Genomic DNA, 19,181 nt, shown 5'->3' with positions numbered 1-19,181 from the left:
GTGCGGTTAGAAATCATTATAAATTTTTTTATTTAAAATTAAATATAAACAGTACTTGACAAAACTGACCGTACGATGTACGATGAACGAATGTGATTGAAGGATCCGGCGAGAATACTCACTCTACAAATTTGACTAAATGAAGAAGAAAACCAGACCTTAAATTCTATTGAAATAAAATAAAAATAACTCAAGGGCCACTTTTTATCAATTTCGCATTTATTAAACTCAGTACTGAGCTAGCACAAAATCTCAAACATAGATCCCGAGACCTATCATATGAACCCCCAATTCTTTGCTGCATATGAGGTGTTTTATGTCACTCTAGACAACAAACACGGGGAAAGATGTATATCATGACACTGAACGGCCTGTCAAACAGCAAACATAATTTTAAAAAAAGGCCACAGGATTATCGGCGGCCATAAGACGTGGAACCACCATATACCAGAGCCAAAGTCCTGACAGAATTTCAACGGCCACAACGTGGAAACAAGGGAAATGGGCAACTCGAAATTGAACTATAAGCAACTGACTAAAAAAGAAACCTTTCTGTCCCCAACTCTTTAACAGTAAGACAATCAAACTTGGGGGGTTCACACGCTTCTAACAGAAATACAGGTCAAACCATAGATACTTAAAAAGACGGACAATTTGAGATCAAATGAAAACCAGAAACATAAGGACTACAGTAACCTTTATAGCCAACTGGTACCATATCATACGCGGTAACGTACTCACTAGAAAAGATGAACTGATTCCAAAAGCAAAGGGTCTAGCTAATAGAAACCAGAACCAACCTGTAAAACGCATGCCAGATGGTTCTGGCGGACACAAGATGCATTGTACAATCCACAAAGACCATAAATACCATAGCAGTTAATACAACAACTTGACACAGATCATGATAAAGTAGAGTAACTCGATAACCGCTGCAACACGACGACAAGACTGACTTTCAGACACCCATATTGAGCAATGCTGGATGACAACTCTGGACCTTCTCAACCCTCAATTATGTCTAGTACTCACTGGAACAGTAGACAATTATAAATTAACCGATGCACTTGGAAAATACACAAGGAAAATTAAACAGCTAGAATCAAAATCCACTACAGTTTAGAAACAAAAATCAAGTGCAAAAGAAAAGCTTTTAAATTGATCCATTAATAGTTCACAGCATAAGATGCATATCATGTTTGAAATGTGTATATACATCACCAAAAACAAGGATTCCAAGCAACCAATAGAAATCCAGAGAAAATATCTAATGCAACAAACCTGATTATTTTCATTCGGAGCAGGTGAAGGGGACTTCTTTGACTCAGCTGGTTTGTCCGCTCCACAGTTCTGTCTGTTACACTTGGTTCTAAATGGATAGTTTATATTATTACATTTCTCACACTTCCAGCTACCTTCTGGCATTTTTTGTTCTGTAAACAAAAATAGTTATTGACGTTAAAAAAGAGGACAACAAAGTTAATAGAGTCAAGAACAATGAAAGGAGAAAGGAATTAATTCGGTGAGAACAAGGCCTGGGATGACTTACTAGAAGTTTTGTCACTCTTTGCAGGCTGCTATTCAAAAAGAACATTGCATGTCAAAAAAAATTGATCCCCAAGAGAAACTTATATGTAAAATATTCAGAGAAAAGAGATGCATAAATGCATGTGTGTGTGTGAGAGAGAGAGAGAGAGAGAGAGAGAGAGAGAGAGAGAGACCTGAGATCCAGGCTTTGGCGTATTGCACTTCCTCATGTTACAAACAGTTCTAAACGAGAAGTTGACATTTCCACATTTTGGGCATGCCCAGTCATTGTCACGTGTAGCATCTAAATGTGCAATAAAGTTGAAAACTCAATGATCATTTCTATAAATATTGTTTACATGATGTCCAACAACAACAACTAGCGATTCAAAAGGAGACTAGATGACTGACCTGTGCTCTTCTTTTGAGCTTTATCATCTGGAAGGAATCCTGGCCTTGGTCCCTGCACAAGAAAATAATACATAAATTTTACCACATCCAAGATCAAGGAATTCTGTTGCAAGTTCAACAAAAGAAAAGAAATTTTTTCTCTGAACTTTGGAAAGAAATATATAGGAAAATTTGAGAGCCCAAATAGCATCAAATGTAATTAAATGACTGAGCAAAAATTGGATTAAATTAGTAAATAGCAATAGAAAACATATATCAAGCAGATTGTTCTAGGGAACGAAGATGACTAAATGTGAAGAATGCAACAATAACAGTAGCTTTTGCACATACCATAGGGCCAGGGCCCATGGGCAGACCCAGGCCAAACCGATCCATCATAGGAGGGGGCATACCATACATTCCACCTGCAAAATTAGAAAATCAAAAGAGAAACCATAAGACACTAAATCATCAAGCAATAACAGTCTCACATGGAACTTCCATAAGCAAAGGTTACAGCAACATGGGAAAACCACAACATTGTATACGGGAAAAGAAAAACTTGCTTAAACAGCATATAAAAATCAATGTACTTAACTAATCCATTACCCAATCAAGAATCATCACAGGATAAATCAAGAAAGCGTACCATTTCCAATCATGGATCCACTAGAATATGGTGTTGGTCCAGACAAATGCAGAGGTCTGTAGGGGCTGCCTGTAGATAGGCGGCTGCCATAGTTGTAATGATATGCTGATCCCCCTGAAAATGGAACATCATAGGGAGGAACGGATGATCCATTGAAGATAGAAGAACCATAGGGTGGCACACCAAGATACATTGAGGAGGGTGCAGCAGAGCCCAGATAAGGAGCAGCAGAGCCCAGATAACCTTGTGGGGCAGGGAAAGGCTTAGCAGCGGGTTTCTGAAATGTACAAAACTCGGATCTTAATATCTATATCTAACATAATTAACCCAACAAAGATTCCATGTCAAACGCAATTATCAAAAATATAATCAGCCCAAATATACAAGTGTTCATTATAAAATGCGAAGTTTGGCAACATAAATCCCCTTTGCCGCTTGACCTCCATCTCTCTTTTGTCTTTTAAACAAAAATGTGAAAAGCAACGGACAAATCATGCAAAGTTTCAACAACAAAAATAGCAAACGGGATTGAGCAAGCAACTTCAAAATTTCAAATATGCATTATAAGCATCACACTCATCCAATTAACATAAGTATTTAGTGTAATTGTGGTCGGTGTCTTACTGAGTTATGATCCGCAGGCCTTGGCTGAGTGCAATTACGCATATTGCAAGTCGTTCTAAATGAAAAATTATCATTCCCACAGCTAGGGCAGGTCCAATCATCTTCCCTTCGACTACCTACAAACACCATATATACGTATAATGAACTCCGAAATCATAACACATCATACAAATTCATTAAACCCTAAAATCCACAATCAAAACTTTATGAATCAATACATGCACATTATATACAATTACTGAAATTAAATTTTCCAAATAAAAATACTAAAATAAAACAAAAAAATAAAATAATCTGTAGCTAATAACATACAAAAAAACGACACTTAGTACTTCGGTGTAGTGGTATTAGAGGTATTAGATTCGAATCTCGCCAAATGCGAGTTTTAACCGCATTATTGCTAGTCTATTTTGAGGCTAAAGCCCACCCCTCTCCCTTATTGCAAATAATATCGTTTGTTAAAAAAAATATATATATAATAACATACAAAAGACGAATCAAAGGACCTCAATTAAAAAATGAAAAATTGAAAAAAGGCATACCATCGGTTCTAGCACGCTTGGCTGCTGAAGAATTTCTGTTATCAACCTGAACACAAAGATATCAAATTTATTCGCGCTAAAAAAAATTGTAACTTTCGTCCGGCGCGCCAAAATCCCTAGTTTTGGCTTCGTCCCGGTGATTTGGAAAAATCCAAAGGCATAAATTGAAATTGAATGAAGTGGGAGGCGATTACCTGAGACATATCAACGGCGAGATATCAGATTCTGGTTCGAATATCAGAGAGGAACGCAATTTCCCTAACAGAAACAACGGTAGCGCTGGCTGTCTGGCTGGAGGACTCGACGAAGATATTGTGAGGGTTTTTCCATACGATTATGTGGATTTGAGTGGCGGGTCGATCGCAGCGCAGCGTTTCGTGTTTCCCCTCTCAGATTGCAAGTTCCGTTAGGATGGACGGTCCAGATGGAACCGAATCGAAGACTATTAGGTTTCTTTTTCTTTTTCTTAAGCGTATATGTTCACTTTATTCATGGACACTTTTAAAGACCTTGACCTAGTGTGCGTGACGCGAACAGCAACACTGTTGGCTTGGCGACGCACATGGTGATAGTGGTTCTCATACGCAACGTATAGCTTTCACGTCCTCCACAATATGTCTACACGAGACACATTGTAAGAAAGGTCTTGCAACATTGTAATGATTTGAAGAGAGCCGCTCTTCATTATTAAGAATAGCAAGCGAAACTATAATTGATTAGTGAGTGAGTAAATGCGTTTAAAGTCGAACATGATTGTTCTAAGCAAGAAAGGACACCAACCTTCGAATGGTGTTGGTCTTACATATCGTGAACGGATTCACCTCTGGCATTTGGGCACGTTGGAACTGCATTAGCTCATCGAGTGGAGCACGATCTGTCAAAATCCGCATAGGTTAGGTGACATCAATGAACATATAGTAAACCAAACATTTTTCGGAATATTGAGTTTGAAGTGTTTTTATCGAGTTTATACAAGAGAAGTACATGCATTTTCTGTCTTTGCAACGTTACAATTGGACAGAGGTTAATGCTAGTGCTCAGTTCTGCTCCTTGGACAGGCTGACGGAGGCAGATTGTCTGTCCTCTTGTTTGCCCTTCCCATCCTTTCCTATTTGTGCGGTCACAGTTAAGTCACGTCAACATTTTATATTCTTATTATTTTTTATCTTATTATCTTTATAAAAAATTAATATAAAATATTGACGTGATTTAACCGTGACCGCATAAAATAAAAGGAGATGTGAAAAACATCTAAACAGAAGAGCAGACAATCTGCCTCTCAGGCTGACATGGTATCACATGCAGTCCTATTGACTTTTGACTGCAGGGAGTTTGGACTAATGGCAATTACCGGTGGCGCCGTTCCCAGCCAAATGACGTACATGCTCCCCACTTCCCATCAGTACAAAATAATGACCGCAAGCTAGTTAAACAGTAGAGAAACTCAATTTACAGAGGTAAAGATTAACTCTTGGCTGTGAAAATTATTGTGAAGTGCCAAACACCCCTTGATACTTTTGTTCTTTGTCAGCTGCCGCGGTGTGAGAAACAGTATATTTTGGTGCCTTTACTTTCTCTTTGGCTTGAGCAGTTGAGCCACTAGAGGACCATTTACTCATAGAATTTGAATTCCAAGGCACAAATTTATTTAAAAGTTCATTGTTCCCTGAATATACAGCACGACTCCTATTGGCGTTTTCAAAAGTTGTTTCTGCACACAGTTTTCTCCTCCTGTCATTTTCTATGTACATGTGAGCATAGCCAAAATTAGAGAAAGAAGATGCTCTCCTGTGCACCTGAGTTCGTTGTATTTTCTTTCCGCAATTTAGATAAGGAAACTTGTTTGACGATTCAAATATTTACTGCTTCAAATGTTTGATGATTCAGATAAATACTAATCTGCTCCCACCACAACAAATGAACATTAAACTCAATACCATTAGAAGTCTGCCAAAGTGGGCAACTACACCATGCAGTTCACAAAACGTAGATACCGAGTCCAAGGAAACAACAAATTACCGCATAGGCAATCAAATGTTAACAACCCTAAAAAGATCACACAGAAACGACCAACAAAAAGGACGTAAAATACTCCTCACTAGAGAACCTTCATCTTCTGATCAGATGCTAGCTAAACATAGAGAGCAGGGAATGCAAAGAAAACGATGGCCACAGCCATTGCCTTCAGACCAGCATGCTGGGGTCCAAGCTTTATAACTCCGTTGGAATTGTCGGCCTTTTCCGGTGCCGATTGTTGTCCGCCGGATCCAGTAGTGGGAGTTGCTGTTGATGATGCATTATTGGTGAAGACAGCAGCCTCAGGTGAGCCCGCAGGTATGCCTAAAAGCTCTGGCCATTCAAACCACAATATTGCAAAGTCATTAATGAGGTAGCATTAAGATATTTGTGTCGCACATTAAGTAAGGTTAATTAGGAGACCCTAATATAATAGAGAAATGCTAAGAAAACTTTCTCAAAAGCGAGACTCTCGGACTCTCAGTTACTTCATGTTTTTAGCGTAATGTTTTATAATGTTAGCACGGAATTTAAAGTTAAACTGTGAAGTGGCAGAGCAGAGATTTTCCAGTGTGACCAGTATACGGAGTGATACAACACGTGTCACTGTACAAATGATGAGATATGTGTGTTTAAAAGTTAATAACTTAAAAAATAAAACTTCCCACCACTCATATTAAAACACGTAGTGTACCACTTGTGTTTCCATCACAATTAAAAATTTCTTGTGACAAAGAGTCCATGAAGAGTTCCACTTTTGAGCATTTCTCAACGGACAAGGATTGTCTACCCTCCTTGTTCCCGGCCCTCCCATGCCCTCCTATTTGTGTGGTCACAGTTAAGTCACGTCAACATTTTATATTACTATTCATTTTTATCTTATTATCTCTATAAAAAAATAATATAAAATGTTGACGTGACTTAACCGTGATCACACAAAATAGGAAGTTACAGGAGGGCATGAGAACAAAGAGGGCAGACAATCATTGTACTTTTTCAATCTAATAAAGAGCCAATCAACTTTTCAACCTAATTAATGGCTATCTACCGCTGACAGTGACCGTACATATGTGAGCCATATTTCTGGTCAGTAGTTGGAGGCTAGAGTGGTGGAGTCAGGATTTCTTGTGAGAATAGACCTCTCACAAATAAGATTAATTGAATAGTGGTTATAAAATTACTAATACAAAACATCATAAATAAAATTAATAATGCAAAACATCAAAAAATATATATCCAAATAATTAAGTTGTCAAAATTAACATATGCATAGATAATTGGAAATTTTAACAAAAAAACTTTCAGTACTATTCACTTTAACAAAAAATCATATTATTACACTAAAAAAATCAATCATGGTACTATTCATTTACCCTTTATTTTGTCCTTATTGTTAAAACTCAAAATTTTAAAATCATTTTCATTAATTTTTCTTAAATAATTTTATCTATTCATAGTAATTATAATTATTCTTGACGAATTTCATATTTTGAAACTGTTGCATGATATCATCAATACTACTATTGAAAGAATTATTAAACTCAATATAGAGAACTAATAAAAATTTTGGAAACCTTAAAACTCAAGTACAAGGTGGGATAGAATAGAAACAAATGTTTTATAGAGAATAATAAAGTATTACATACCTTCTTGCTCTTTCTTCAATAAATTTGGGATTTGGAATGGTTAAATATATGAAATTCAAGAAAAATAGGGAATAAATCTGCCAGTGCATATGTGAAAGACGAATTTTTTTTAATTAAAAGGGAATGATGAATTTTATTTTAAATGTTATTGATTTGTGATAGGGTGGTGCTATCACACATCTCTTTACCTTCACACACACCTCTCAATCTTTGACAGTTGAATGAATTGAAGAAGTTCAAGTGACATAAATTAACATAGGTGTGTAGAAGATAAAAAATGACATATGGATAGCAATACCCTTTGTGATAAATAACCATTTAAAATATATACTGAATTTTGGGATGAGATATGTTGGATGAAAAATAAATAATGATTGAATTTGTTGTAATTGTTGAGAAGGGTTGCAAAGCAATAGAAATTGAAATAGGTGTAATACTAATCTTATTTTTTAAGTCAAGGTAGGCCTAGGACTAGTGCAGTCCTTAACTGCCTCCACTAGTGGGCTGGAGCAATGGCTTATTAATCGGATGAGGATGCTCCTGCTGATAATACTAGGAATCAATTCATCTTTAATCATTCATCGTACATCATGCGGTTAGCTTTCGTTAAGTTCTGTTTGTATTCAATTTTAAATAAAAAAATTCAAAATAATTTTTCACCACAAGATGACTGATGAACGGATAAGATAAATTGATCCTTAAAATCTTCTCAAAAAAAATCCGAATATAATCATATTCCTTATTAATCCTCGTGCCCCATATGCGACAGGTATAGTAGGGCATAAGGTGTTTTGAGCCTTGAGGCGTCAACATGTCAATTGCCTAACCCATGCAGCAGCCCATAAATGAAAGAGAAAAATACAAGGAATAATTATATTTTGTAAATTATATAATGTGGAAACAAAATAACACAATGATTTAGAGAGAAAAAAAAAAACTACAATCAACAATCACGTGATCTATAAAACATGTTTTGTAAAGATAATCTCTTTAATGTTACCCGAAAAGGATTTTTTTTTTTTAAATCCAAACTTCAAATTTCCCATTTTTTTTATTCACACCCTCAAGTGGTGGGATCCACTCAACTTTTTTCCCCTATGTCACGTATTACGAAATGAGTTCATATTGGAAAGAAATTTTTTATTATGATGGGAACATAAATGGTACACTACTTATTTTTATATAAGTAATGACAATTTTTATTTTTTAAAACACATATTCTATTATTTACATAGTGACACGTGGTGTATCATCCTGTTTCTCAGAATATGGGACTCATGTCAGAGACTTGGAATAAAAAAAATTGACAAAACACGGTTTATGTTCTAGCATCACCTACTTCATCAATCATATTATTTTGATACGTAAAACTAAATTGCATCGCTTTTAACAAATGAACCGACTTAGTTTGATTATTTAAGAGAAGAAAAAAACTGAATGTCATAGATCAAATGATCACTGACGGGGTTGTTTGTTTTCCTTTTTCTTTTTCCGCCTTTCCGTTTGCAATTTTTGTTGTTATGTTCATTTAAGACGTTAAGAGGTAATATGCAATATCCCACCATCATTAACTAAACAAAAATCTACACTTACTAGTATTTGGTCCTTCCAAGCACTGCATGCACCTTATTTAACGAAGTCTATGAGTATCCCTCCCAATTACAAGTGAAATGTCCTAAATTTGACTCGTTGACAAGTTTAATACCTAGTTACAATACTTGTACTGATCTCATGTTTAGTTCACTCACATGGTTTTGAGTTCGATAAATAATTATAACTATTTGTGATTTAACTTGGTCCAAATCCAACTCAAGATTTAGAGATATTTTTCAGTGTAACCAGCATACGAGGTAGTACATCACGTGTTACTATACAAATGATAGGATATGTGTGTTAAAAAAATTAATAAATTAAAAAATAAAATTTCCTACCAGTTACATAAAAATACCGTGTTACAGTCACAATTAAAATTTTCTCCAAGATTTGTATTAAAGAAAAGTAATATATCAAGACAGGCAGGCATGTAAACCTAAAATGATACCGTTTTAAAACTTACTAGGGCAATCGGAGGCAGTGGCGTTTTTCAAGCTGCATGCAGTGGGGAGCTTAAGCAACTTGGCCACCTGAACCCCCATCTTCTTAATCTCCTCGCTCCCGCTGTTCGCCTGCTGCATGACGTAACACAGGCACTCCGGCTGAGTATCCCTTATCCCCTTCACCGAATCACAGCACTCCTTCGTGGGCGTCTCCGCCTTCCCTGTCGCGTAGCTCAAGCACACCGCCACCTTCTGGAACTTGTCACTGCACTTCTCCGCCACCGTTGGCGCTGCCGCTCTGACGTCGCCAACAGAAGCGCAGGCGACGAAAACGGAGAACAACACCGCAATCATTTTCCTCATCATCTTCTCAACGAGCTATATTTCAAGAATCTTGTATTTTCTTCTTTGCGTGTGAGATTTGATACTCTGGAAATCTCAGAGTAGGTCTTGTATAAGTAGCTCATTGAAGCAGGTCTTGTATAAGTAGCTCATTTAATGAATGTGAGCTGGGTGTTGAGTACGTTCAATCTGGACCGTCCACGTCAGCTTCGGGTGGCATCGACCATCGTGATGTTTATCCAATGGCAATTTTGTTTTACGAGAAAAAATGTTAAAGAGGTCATATTTTGATATCACATTTGCACATCACTTAAAATAATAAATATTGTATACGCGTTAGGTGGATTAATGAATTTATCTGATAATAATAAAATATTAGTTATGTACATTATTTACAACATCATATGGTACGTAAATGTAATATTTCTAGTATTACTCCTTTCTGATAAAGGAGATTTGCATGCAAAGAAGACAATTAAAGACCTATAGGGAGACAATTTTTACACAATTATTTGAACTTTTTATATATTTTTTACTATTTCCTCCTATCATACCAAGTTAGATCTCTCTTGTTTTTCTGACCGACTTTAAGACGTTATGAACGGAGGCGCATTGGGGTAGTTGGGCCGCATTTAATAGCTTCTAATGAAGTGAGCTGTAGGAATGTGCACTTGATGAGATGAGGTTTTGCTTTTGGTGAAGTGAGCTGTAGCCTTTGGCCACGTGGAAGCTCCGCGATGTGCGAGATTCGGAGGGTTTAAATGATTTCCTTCTCGGGAGTCGTTCAATGATCCAACGGCTCAGACTAAAATACGACAACAACAATGATTGATGATGGGCCCCTAAAGGCCCAAGAAATGTTTGGTTTTTGGTAGGGCCTAAGCTAAGCCCATGTTCACATGAAAGTCGGAACATGTCTTACCGTGGAGCCAAGAGCTTTGGCAAAGTCATCTGTACGGCCCTTTCACAGTCAGTCATGGCCATAATTATGTCTGCTTTCCTCTGAAATTGAAAATCGATCGGTTCGTTCATTTTATTCATAAAAAATTAGTATGTGATTGAACTATACCGATCCAGGTTTACATATTTTATTTTTTGCATGTTGGAGGGTAGGAATTAAATTTTAGAGTGTGCTATCCACACCTCTCTTTTTATTTATCACATATTTTTTGTTAATTTATGTCATTTTATTTTCTTTAATTCATTTGATCCGGCGATTGAAAATTAGAAAAATGTGTGAGAAATAAAAAAGAATGTGTGGATAGCACATCCCTAAATTTTATGCAAAGAGATCTCCATTTTTGTTCAATAAATGGGAATTAGTTGTAAGATCCACTTCACATCGAATTGTAACTATCTGAATTGTCTATTTTGCTCAATTCATAAATCATCATTGCAAAAATTAAATTCGATCGAAAATCATTTATCTATTTAATTATTAGAATGAAATTTCATTGTTTCCCATACAACAAAGAGTTCGTTGATTTCTTTGAACTCAGTTAGATGTCTCAAATATTTTTGATTTGACTAATATTTTGCAAGGATGATCTAAAGGGTGCAACTTGAAAAAATAAATGATTCGGATCGTTGAAGTTCGATGTAATATAGACCCACAACTTGTCCCATTTAAAAAAACAAAAAACAAAATCCTTTCCCTTAAGTACCTCATATATATATTGGTTGGTAGAAACCGTAAAAGAAAATTGCTATTATGTTTAGATTCTCATAAGACACTACTATTCATGGACTACCGGACTCTTCCAAGGCAATACTCCACATCTTTTTTTTTTACTACAAAAGTTTGTGATATAACATACCAACCACTACCCCCACATTGCATGTTTGTTGCCTTTTGATATCTCATTTTCTTTCTAACTTTTTGCCTACCAATCATGCACCAACAATAATTGCAGTTATAATTTCAGGACTGGTTGGGACAATCAGCCAGACTGCATCCGCGGCTAAAAAGTCTCCACCCCCGTGGCCAAGAGTATTCCAATTTCTAACTCACTATTTTTTTTTAAAGAACAATTGGTAGCGAATTACGGTTAACCACCTTTTTCATACCCGAACGAGGCTAGTTGGATTTCATTGTTTAGTTTTGAGAAAATACGAGTATTCATTCTTTATATGAAATTTGTATTTTCTCGTTATTTTAGTATAACAAAAATATTATGTACTAATATTTGTTGTTCATGTTATTTGAATTTGCATACTGTGCTGATCACTTCGACTGTACCTTTATTTTGATGTTTCATCCGTCTAAATACCAAAACCTTCAAAAAAAAAAAAAAGCAAAACAAAAAGTCCTGCACTGTAGAAGGCTAGAAGCTTCTTTTAAGTAGACACTGGGGTATGCAAACCGAGCAGATGGGTTTATAAAATTTTTAGGCCTAATCGAATAAATGGTCCTCGTGGTCATAAGGTATTCGGAAGATAGCCATTGTGGTAAAAAAAATTAGATTTAAAACCATGTGGTCTAAGTCTGTTAGGATTTATACCCTTCTGTCATTCATCCGTTAAGCTTGACAAGTCACCCCCTTTCAACTTCAGCACTTTCCGACCACCTCTCTAGCCCACACCCTTCAAATCCCTCAAACGCATCCAAACGCCGCCGTCTTTGAATCCCAACCCATTAAATCACTCATGTTCTCCCCTCTCAACCATCTATTTGCTCTGCCAAAACCTTCGCCGTTACTCCGCCCATCCCCTCTACCAGTGGACCACCACCCCTCTCTCACCCTAATTTTTTCTTCCTCTCTCTCACTCTCTCTCACTCTAGAACTCACACAGTACACAGACGATGTAGAGGCATCTGCTGAAGAAGCTCAGACTGGAACCTCCCAATAGACTCACCCAATTCAACCAACGAGTTTGTACACATTTCTCACTCTCCCAAGCTTACATTCTCGCTGTTTGATGACTCAGGTTGGGTTGATTCGAACTGGGTCATGGGTTACATCGCCCGGGTGTGGCTGCGAGCCGAAATGGACGAGGAGGGCAACATGAGATTCACGGCTGACATCGATTTCGAGATCACCAGGGGTTTCTGCTCCTGCCTACTTTCCATGGTCGACGGCGCGTCACCGGATGAGGTGTTGCGGGTCAAGACCGATGACTTTGTCGTCCCTCAATGTGGTATTTTCTCTATCAAGCTTAACGGATGAATGACAGAAGGGCATAAATCATAACAGACTTAGATCACAAGGGTTTAAATCCAAATTTTTTTACCACAAAGGTTATCTTCCGAATACCTTATGACCACGGGAACCATTTATCCGATTAGGCCAAATTTTTAAGTCTATTCTCTTGGTTCGGAGTTTGGCTCCGAGAATGTGGCGGCAACGGTCTGGTTTATGCTATTTGAGACTAGGATTTTTTTGTTGTTTGTTATCACAGCCTATGGGCCTAAGTTTGTGAGGGCTTCCTGTTGTATCTTAGGTTGCTGCTCTCACTTTGCTTAGGCCTTTTATTTTATTTGTTGTTGTTTATCAGGTTCCTTTTAAGCCTTGTACTAGTTTTTATTGTAATGAAAGTTCTATTGACCAAAAAAAAAAAACCAACAGTTTCATTTAATTGGATCTAATCAAACCGCTCTTATTAAAATTAAAGAATAGTCTTGTAAATTATGGTCAATACCAAGTATATAAGCAGTGATTTCAAATTCGGAGGTTAAGGGTACTCTAGCAACTTTACGTAAGACAGAGTTTGGCAATGCAATTTCCTGTTTCATTTAAGTTAAGAATAATGCTAGAGAGACCAATTTTTTTTAAACTAAATTTGTAAACCAAATGATGTGGTTGTTAATGATTTAATTATTACTTAAATGTTGATTAACATGCTTATTTCTTATTGGTGACATATCATTTTGTTTGCAAATTTGGTTTAAAATTTGGGTAATGCTTGGGATACTAAATTTGTAGACTAAGTTTGCAAACTAAATGTTGTGTCCCCAATAGAATTGAGCACGTTTATCAACGCTTGAGTAATACTTTAGTCATTAACTTTCATGTCATTTAGTTTATAAAATTTTGTTTACAAATGTAGTCTCCCTAGTATTACTCTTAAAATTTTAGTCTATATTAGTGTAAATTTTGTAGACTAAGAGCATCTTTACCAGTTGGTAGAGGGCAATGACAATTGGAGGGTAAGGGCAACAAAATTGCTCTTACTATTCATTCCAAATAATAATTGCCTTTGTGCAAGTCCACCATTTTGGAAGGAGAAAAGGCAAGGACAAACGCGATTACTATTAACAAATACATTTTTTCTTAATTTTTTAATGCTTATTTCGTCTTATCCTCCACGTGTCATTATCGTCATAGACTTTTGCTAAGATTCGCAACCCTTCATATAGTGCCACGTGTCATTATCCATTCGTAATATCTGCTCTGATTTTTGGTAACATTCTCGACCATTCTTGTCGTGCTGCGTGTCATTATCCAATCTTATGATTTCCTCATTTTTCTCCATAAAAACCCTTCAAACCACCAAATATACTCACACCAAGCCTCCTCCATCCTCCTTACTCATCTTAATTCGTACATTTTTACAAAACAAAGTTCTTCCAACAATGGATAACTTGAGGAGGTTGCATGAGAAAGAAAAATGAGAAGATGAACAACGAAAAAGGAGACATGCCTAACACTGAAGGCGTAGAGAAGCAACGCTTCAAGTGGTGCAAGTGGTCACAACAATCAATCACCAAAACGAAGAAGTAGGTAGCTCAGGCATCGGTTATGCACCCAACCTTAACTAAGGCAGAGGAACCCGAGGTGAGAATCTATTGCAAGATTACTTTATTCCAAATTGTTTGTACCTAACATATTATTTTCTTAGAATATTTAGGATGCAACCACATTTGTTCAACAAAATCATAGTTGTTATTTGCAACCATGCTAATTACTTTGTTCAAAAGAAGAATAATGCGAATAATTCAGGTTTTCTTCCTGATAAAAGGTCATGGCTGCCTTGCGAATGCTTGTGTATGAGGCATTTGTAGATGCGATTGATGAGATATCGAGGATGTGAGAATCCACTGTTCTTAAGTCCCTGAATAGGTTATGCAACACAGTTGAACAACTATAAACCACATAGTACCTTCGTGGACCCACACCGGTGGACCTTAGAAAGCTGAGTTTGAGGTTTTCCTGGCATGATTGGAAGTATTGATTACATGCATTGACCATGGCAAAACCCAAGTTCATGGCAAGGAGATTTCAGAAATCGAAAAGCAACAAAAAGTGTTATTTTAGAGGGGGTGGCATCATTTGATACATGGGTTTGGTATGCCTTCTTGGGTGTTCCAGGAACTCAAAATGACATAATCGTCCTGGATCAATCACCTGTTTCCAACAACGTGTTAAAAGGAGAATAACCTCAAGTTACGTATGAAATCAACGACACAATGTACTCGAGGCTAGGGACGAACTCTCTGGCCACTCGTGGTCCACTTTTATCAAGACATCGCCAAATCCACACACAACAAAGGAAAAACACTTTGCAACAAAACAAGAGCAAGCAAGAGGGGAACAAGAAGGAAAAACGCTTTGTCCAATGATACTATTATAATTTTTTATTGTTTAAATAATAATAGACATGTTATTTAATTTTCCTTAAACTTAAAAAACAAAGAATTTTTGATTTTTTTTAAAGCCAAATGAAAAAAATGAGTACAGATTCGGTACCTGAGTACCCGGCAATTAGAAAAGTTCCCCAACAGTAAGTAATTCCACGTGTCGTCAGTAGAGTGAGCGCCATTTAAAAAAATGTGGAGATTTAAAAAATGTGAAGGTTCCCATCTCGTCCACCCCGCGACGGGATTTGCGCACCCACAAAAACCAGACCAGGCAACCGCAGACAGGTTTCTGGTTTTTGCTGCACTAATAATCTTATTAATGTCCCCATCGAAACTCCCCCCTCCCCTTCTCCCCTCCCCTCCCCTTCCAATCTCTCCACCTTTATATAAACCACCGCACACCGGAACCTAGAATCTCAACTGCAGATTTACCTTTTTCCATTTCACTTTTTTGTTTTGGATCTTTATTGTTGGTAATATTATTATAAAGTTTAACATGAAGAATCGGAGTCCATTTTCCGAGAGACCTGGGTTTCTCGCCGTGACTCTGGTTCTATTGATCGGCGCGGCGCTGGCCATCTCCAGCTTCTGCCAGGGTGGCACCTCCGTCCTCTACTCCATCGCCGGCCCAACATTTCTACGCGCCGTTGACGATAACTACTCGCCTGTGGCGATCCAGATCCAGGCCATCCTCCACTACGCCACGTCGCGCCAGACCCCGCAGCAGTCGCGAAAAGAGATCGGCGTGTCCTTCCAGGTCCTCAAGTCCCGCGCCCCCTGCAACTTCCTGGTGTTCGGCCTCGGCTTCGACTCCCTCATGTGGGCCTCCCTGAATCCACGCGGCACGACGCTGTTCCTGGAGGAGGATCCCAAGTGGGTCCAAAGCGTCCTCAAGGACGCCCCCCAGCTGCGGGCCCAGACGGTGCGCTACCGCACGCAGCTCAAGGAGGCGGACAAACTACTTTCCTCGTACCGCTCCAAACGGTCGTGCTCCCCGTCCGAGGCGGTCCTGCGCGGAAATACCGAGTGCAGGCTGGCACTGCACAACCTGCCGGACGAGGTGTACGACAAAGAGTGGGACCTGATCATGATCGACGCGCCGCGCGGGTATTTCCCGGAGGCGCCGGGGCGGATGGCGGCTATTTTCTCTGCAGCTGTCATGGCGAGGAGGAGGCGGGGATCCGGTGCGACACACGTGTTCCTGCACGATGTGGATCGGAAGGTGGAGAAGGCGTTCGCGAATGAGTTCCTGTGCAGGAAGTTTTTGGTTAAGGCGGTTGGGAGGCTGTGGCACTTCGAGATCCCCTCCGCCGCAAACGTGACGCACGGTGACGGCTCGCGTTTTTGCTAAATCCCGCGGCGGTCGTAACGGCGAGCTTGGATTGGTGGAGAAGCGTTACTCGTTACTACTCGCTGCTTTCTCTCTCTTTTTTTATTGAGGAATTATTTTAATTTTATTTAATTTAACTGTTTTTACAGTATTTTTATGTATTTTTTTAATTATTATAGACCGATTAGTTGAAATTAGTTCTTCGTCAAGTTAAAAAAAAAAAAACCGTTGCACTTAGAAAATTTTAAAATCCCCCATCCATCTCCACTATTAGATTTTATTAATAACATGAAGTGCTTTTACAATATGATAATGTATAAAATGTGATAGTTCATTATTAGTTGAATGAGAATTCTCTTTGTAAGGATCTCGAATATCTTCTAATTACGTCTGTTAATCGTAAATTGTATAGTTAATTTTTATTAGATATTGTTTATATTTTATTTTTAATAAAAAAAATTATAATAATTTTTTACTGCACGATCTACCTAAAACACATTTCTATTAGTTTTTTGGTTGTTCTTTTTTAAATATTAATAAGTTGACGGAATGATTAGTGGGCCTGGAATAATCGGTGAAAAGAAAGATAATTTAAATTAATTAATGATAATGGTGGAAAGTAATCCTACAGGATTCTCTTTGGATTATTTTGATGAGGATAGTGAGAATTCGTAAATCATGTCATTTCATTGTATATCGTGCAATCAGTTTTTATTAAGTACTGTTTGTATTTAATTTTAAATAAAAATATTTAAAATAATTTATAACTGCACGATATACGATGAGCAAACACAATTTACAGATCCTCAAAATCCTCACAAAAAAAATCCAAATTCGAAAGTAATTGACCTCTCAACAGAACAATAATGGCGAGTTCGAATTTTTTAGGTACTTTCCGACTTTAATTTTTTGAAGATTGTATGGTCCTTGATTCATGTTTAGGCTTGTGAATTAATTGTAAAGACCTTGTCAACTGGAATGTCGCAATGTGTGGGTTACACCGCGGAATAATCCGAGGACTTAGGGCATATGCTTGACCGATCATATCATCATTAATTTAATTTAATTCTTGAATTGCATGTTTATTTATTAGTTTAATTGATTAAAAATAAGGAAAACTTTGAGTTTTAACGATAATGACAAAATAAATAGTAAAATGAATAGTACCATAATTGATTTTTTAATGTTAAATTATAATTTTTCATTAAAATGAATAATATCGAAAGTTTTTCATTAAAATTTTCTTAAAAATATTCATTTATGCACTTAAAATCTTGCAATATTCTCTTCAAATCCCGCTTGTTTTAAGAAAAAAAAAGAATTTATACACCCAAGCTAATAGGCTTGGCTAATTGTAACTTGAGCTTCGGCCCAAAAGTGGCCTGCCCCCGTAATTGAACTTGGTCAGGTTTCTTAACACAATGAATTGAATGATGCAGAAGAAATCCATGAAAGATTAGAATGCTTAAGGGTAAAAGCTTGAAGAAGAAGAAAGAAAAAGATTTTGTGTATTTCGATAACTGTTTTTCTTACAATGACCGACTTAACCAAAATATCACAGAGAGACCTACTTTTATACTATATCTCAATTACAATGACTTATGATTTTGCCTAGGTGGCATGATGACTTTGCATATAGTATGTATATCCAATACCCCCCCTCAATCTTAGCTAGGGTATCCTAGCTTAAGATTGAAACAATGCCGAAGAAAATCAGGTCCGTGAAGTCCTTTGGTTAAGACATCTGCAATTTGATCCTTGGTGCAGAGATATTGAACTGATAAATCCCCACTTTGTACACGTTCACGAACAAAGTGAAAATCAGTTTCCAAATGTTTGATCCGAGAATGTTGAACTGGATTCAAACTAAGAGCAATCGCAGATTGGTTATCACAAAATAACACAGGAGGAGAGGACAAACATTCATTCAGATCTTTAAGAAGAAGTCTGATCCAAGCAATATCTGCAGTAGTATGAGCTAACGCACGATACTCAGCTTCGGTAGAACTGCGAGAAACTGAGGATTGTTTTTTCAACTGCCAAGAAATTGGATTGTCTCCCAAAAACACAACATAACCAGTAATGGATCTCCTAGTATTCAAATCAGCATCCCAATCAGAATCACTGTATACATGTAGGTGTAACGACCCTCCTGAGATATAGGTTAAACCACACTGTATAGTACCTTGTAAGAATCGCAGAATCCTCTTAACCATCCCTAAATGAATGTCTGTTGGAGCATTCATATATTGGCACACAGTATTCACAGCAAAGGCTATATCAGGACGTGTGAAGGTTAAATATTGAAGATCTCCGACAAGACTCCGATATAGAGTAGGATCAGGTAATAAGACACCTTCAAATGTTAAGACCTGATTGTGAGGCTTACATGGTGTGGAACATGGCTTACAATCATCCATGCCCGCCTTATGAATAAGATCCTTCACATATTTAGCCTGATTGAGAAACAAATCACCATTAGACTTATATGTAATTTGAAT

At 37.4% G+C, this 19,181-nt stretch overlaps 3 protein-coding genes across 4 annotated transcripts; 1 reads left to right on the top strand and 2 right to left on the bottom strand.

Moving 5' to 3' along the window:
• Window positions 1-680: 680 nt before the first annotated feature.
• LOC103403175 (ranBP2-type zinc finger protein At1g67325) lies at window positions 681-4,393 on the bottom strand. 2 transcript variants are annotated; one of them, XM_008342007.4, is made up of 10 exons: window positions 3,927-4,393; window positions 3,733-3,778; window positions 3,191-3,306; window positions 2,567-2,843; window positions 2,269-2,342; window positions 1,939-1,990; window positions 1,722-1,831; window positions 1,550-1,574; window positions 1,282-1,433; window positions 681-1,031 (listed from the first exon to the last, which is right to left on the bottom strand). In XM_008342007.4, exons 1-10 carry the CDS (start codon window positions 3,933-3,935, stop codon window positions 1,029-1,031), a joined length of 864 nt encoding a protein of 287 aa, XP_008340229.4. In that variant the 5' UTR covers window positions 3,936-4,393; the 3' UTR covers window positions 681-1,028. The 2 variants fall into 2 exon arrangements, with proteins under 2 accessions (XP_008340229.4, XP_028952299.2); XM_029096466.2 differs by having other exon boundaries at window positions 1,550-1,577; window positions 3,927-4,236.
• A 1,197-nt stretch (window positions 4,394-5,590) lies between these two features.
• Window positions 5,591-9,914, bottom strand: LOC103403172 (non-specific lipid transfer protein GPI-anchored 1). Its single transcript, XM_008342003.4, has 2 exons — window positions 9,451-9,914; window positions 5,591-6,081 (listed from the first exon to the last, which is right to left on the bottom strand). Exons 1-2 carry the CDS (start codon window positions 9,794-9,796, stop codon window positions 5,864-5,866), a joined length of 564 nt encoding a protein of 187 aa, XP_008340225.3. The 5' UTR covers window positions 9,797-9,914; the 3' UTR covers window positions 5,591-5,863.
• A 5,414-nt stretch (window positions 9,915-15,328) lies between these two features.
• Window positions 15,329-17,047, top strand: LOC103425535 (arabinogalactan O-methyltransferase 2). Its single transcript, XM_008363627.4, has one exon. The coding sequence runs from the start codon at window positions 15,847-15,849 to the stop codon at window positions 16,699-16,701; it is 855 nt and encodes a 284-aa protein (XP_008361849.3). The 5' UTR covers window positions 15,329-15,846; the 3' UTR covers window positions 16,702-17,047.
• Window positions 17,048-19,181: the final 2,134 nt, after the last annotated feature.

This window comes from Malus domestica, chromosome 16 (assembly GCF_042453785.1).
Source record: "Malus domestica chromosome 16, GDT2T_hap1".
Classification (NCBI taxonomy): Eukaryota; Viridiplantae; Streptophyta; class Magnoliopsida; order Rosales; family Rosaceae; genus Malus; species Malus domestica.
The sequence above is the reverse complement of the archived record's forward strand: the minus strand, read 5'-3'. Positions and strand labels throughout refer to the sequence as shown.

Coding starts and splice junctions, on each gene's coding strand:
- LOC103403175 (XM_029096466.2), bottom strand. Junction 3,307..3,732: donor CAAGCGTGCTAGAACCGATG/GTATGCCTTTTT, acceptor TGGTGTTTGTAG/GTAGTCGAAGGGAAGATGAT. Junction 1,991..2,268: donor CCATGGGCCCTGGCCCTATG/GTATGTGCAAAA, acceptor TTTCTTGTGCAG/GGACCAAGGCCAGGATTCCT.
- LOC103403172 (XM_008342003.4), bottom strand. CDS start 9,796: ATGATGAGGAAAATGATTGCGGTGTTGTTCTCCGTTTTCGTCGCCTGC. Junction 6,082..9,450: donor CACTGCCTCCGATTGCCCTA/GTAAGTTTTAAA, acceptor TTGAATGGCCAG/AGCTTTTAGGCATACCTGCG.
- LOC103425535 (XM_008363627.4), top strand. CDS start 15,847: ATGAAGAATCGGAGTCCATTTTCCGAGAGACCTGGGTTTCTCGCCGTG.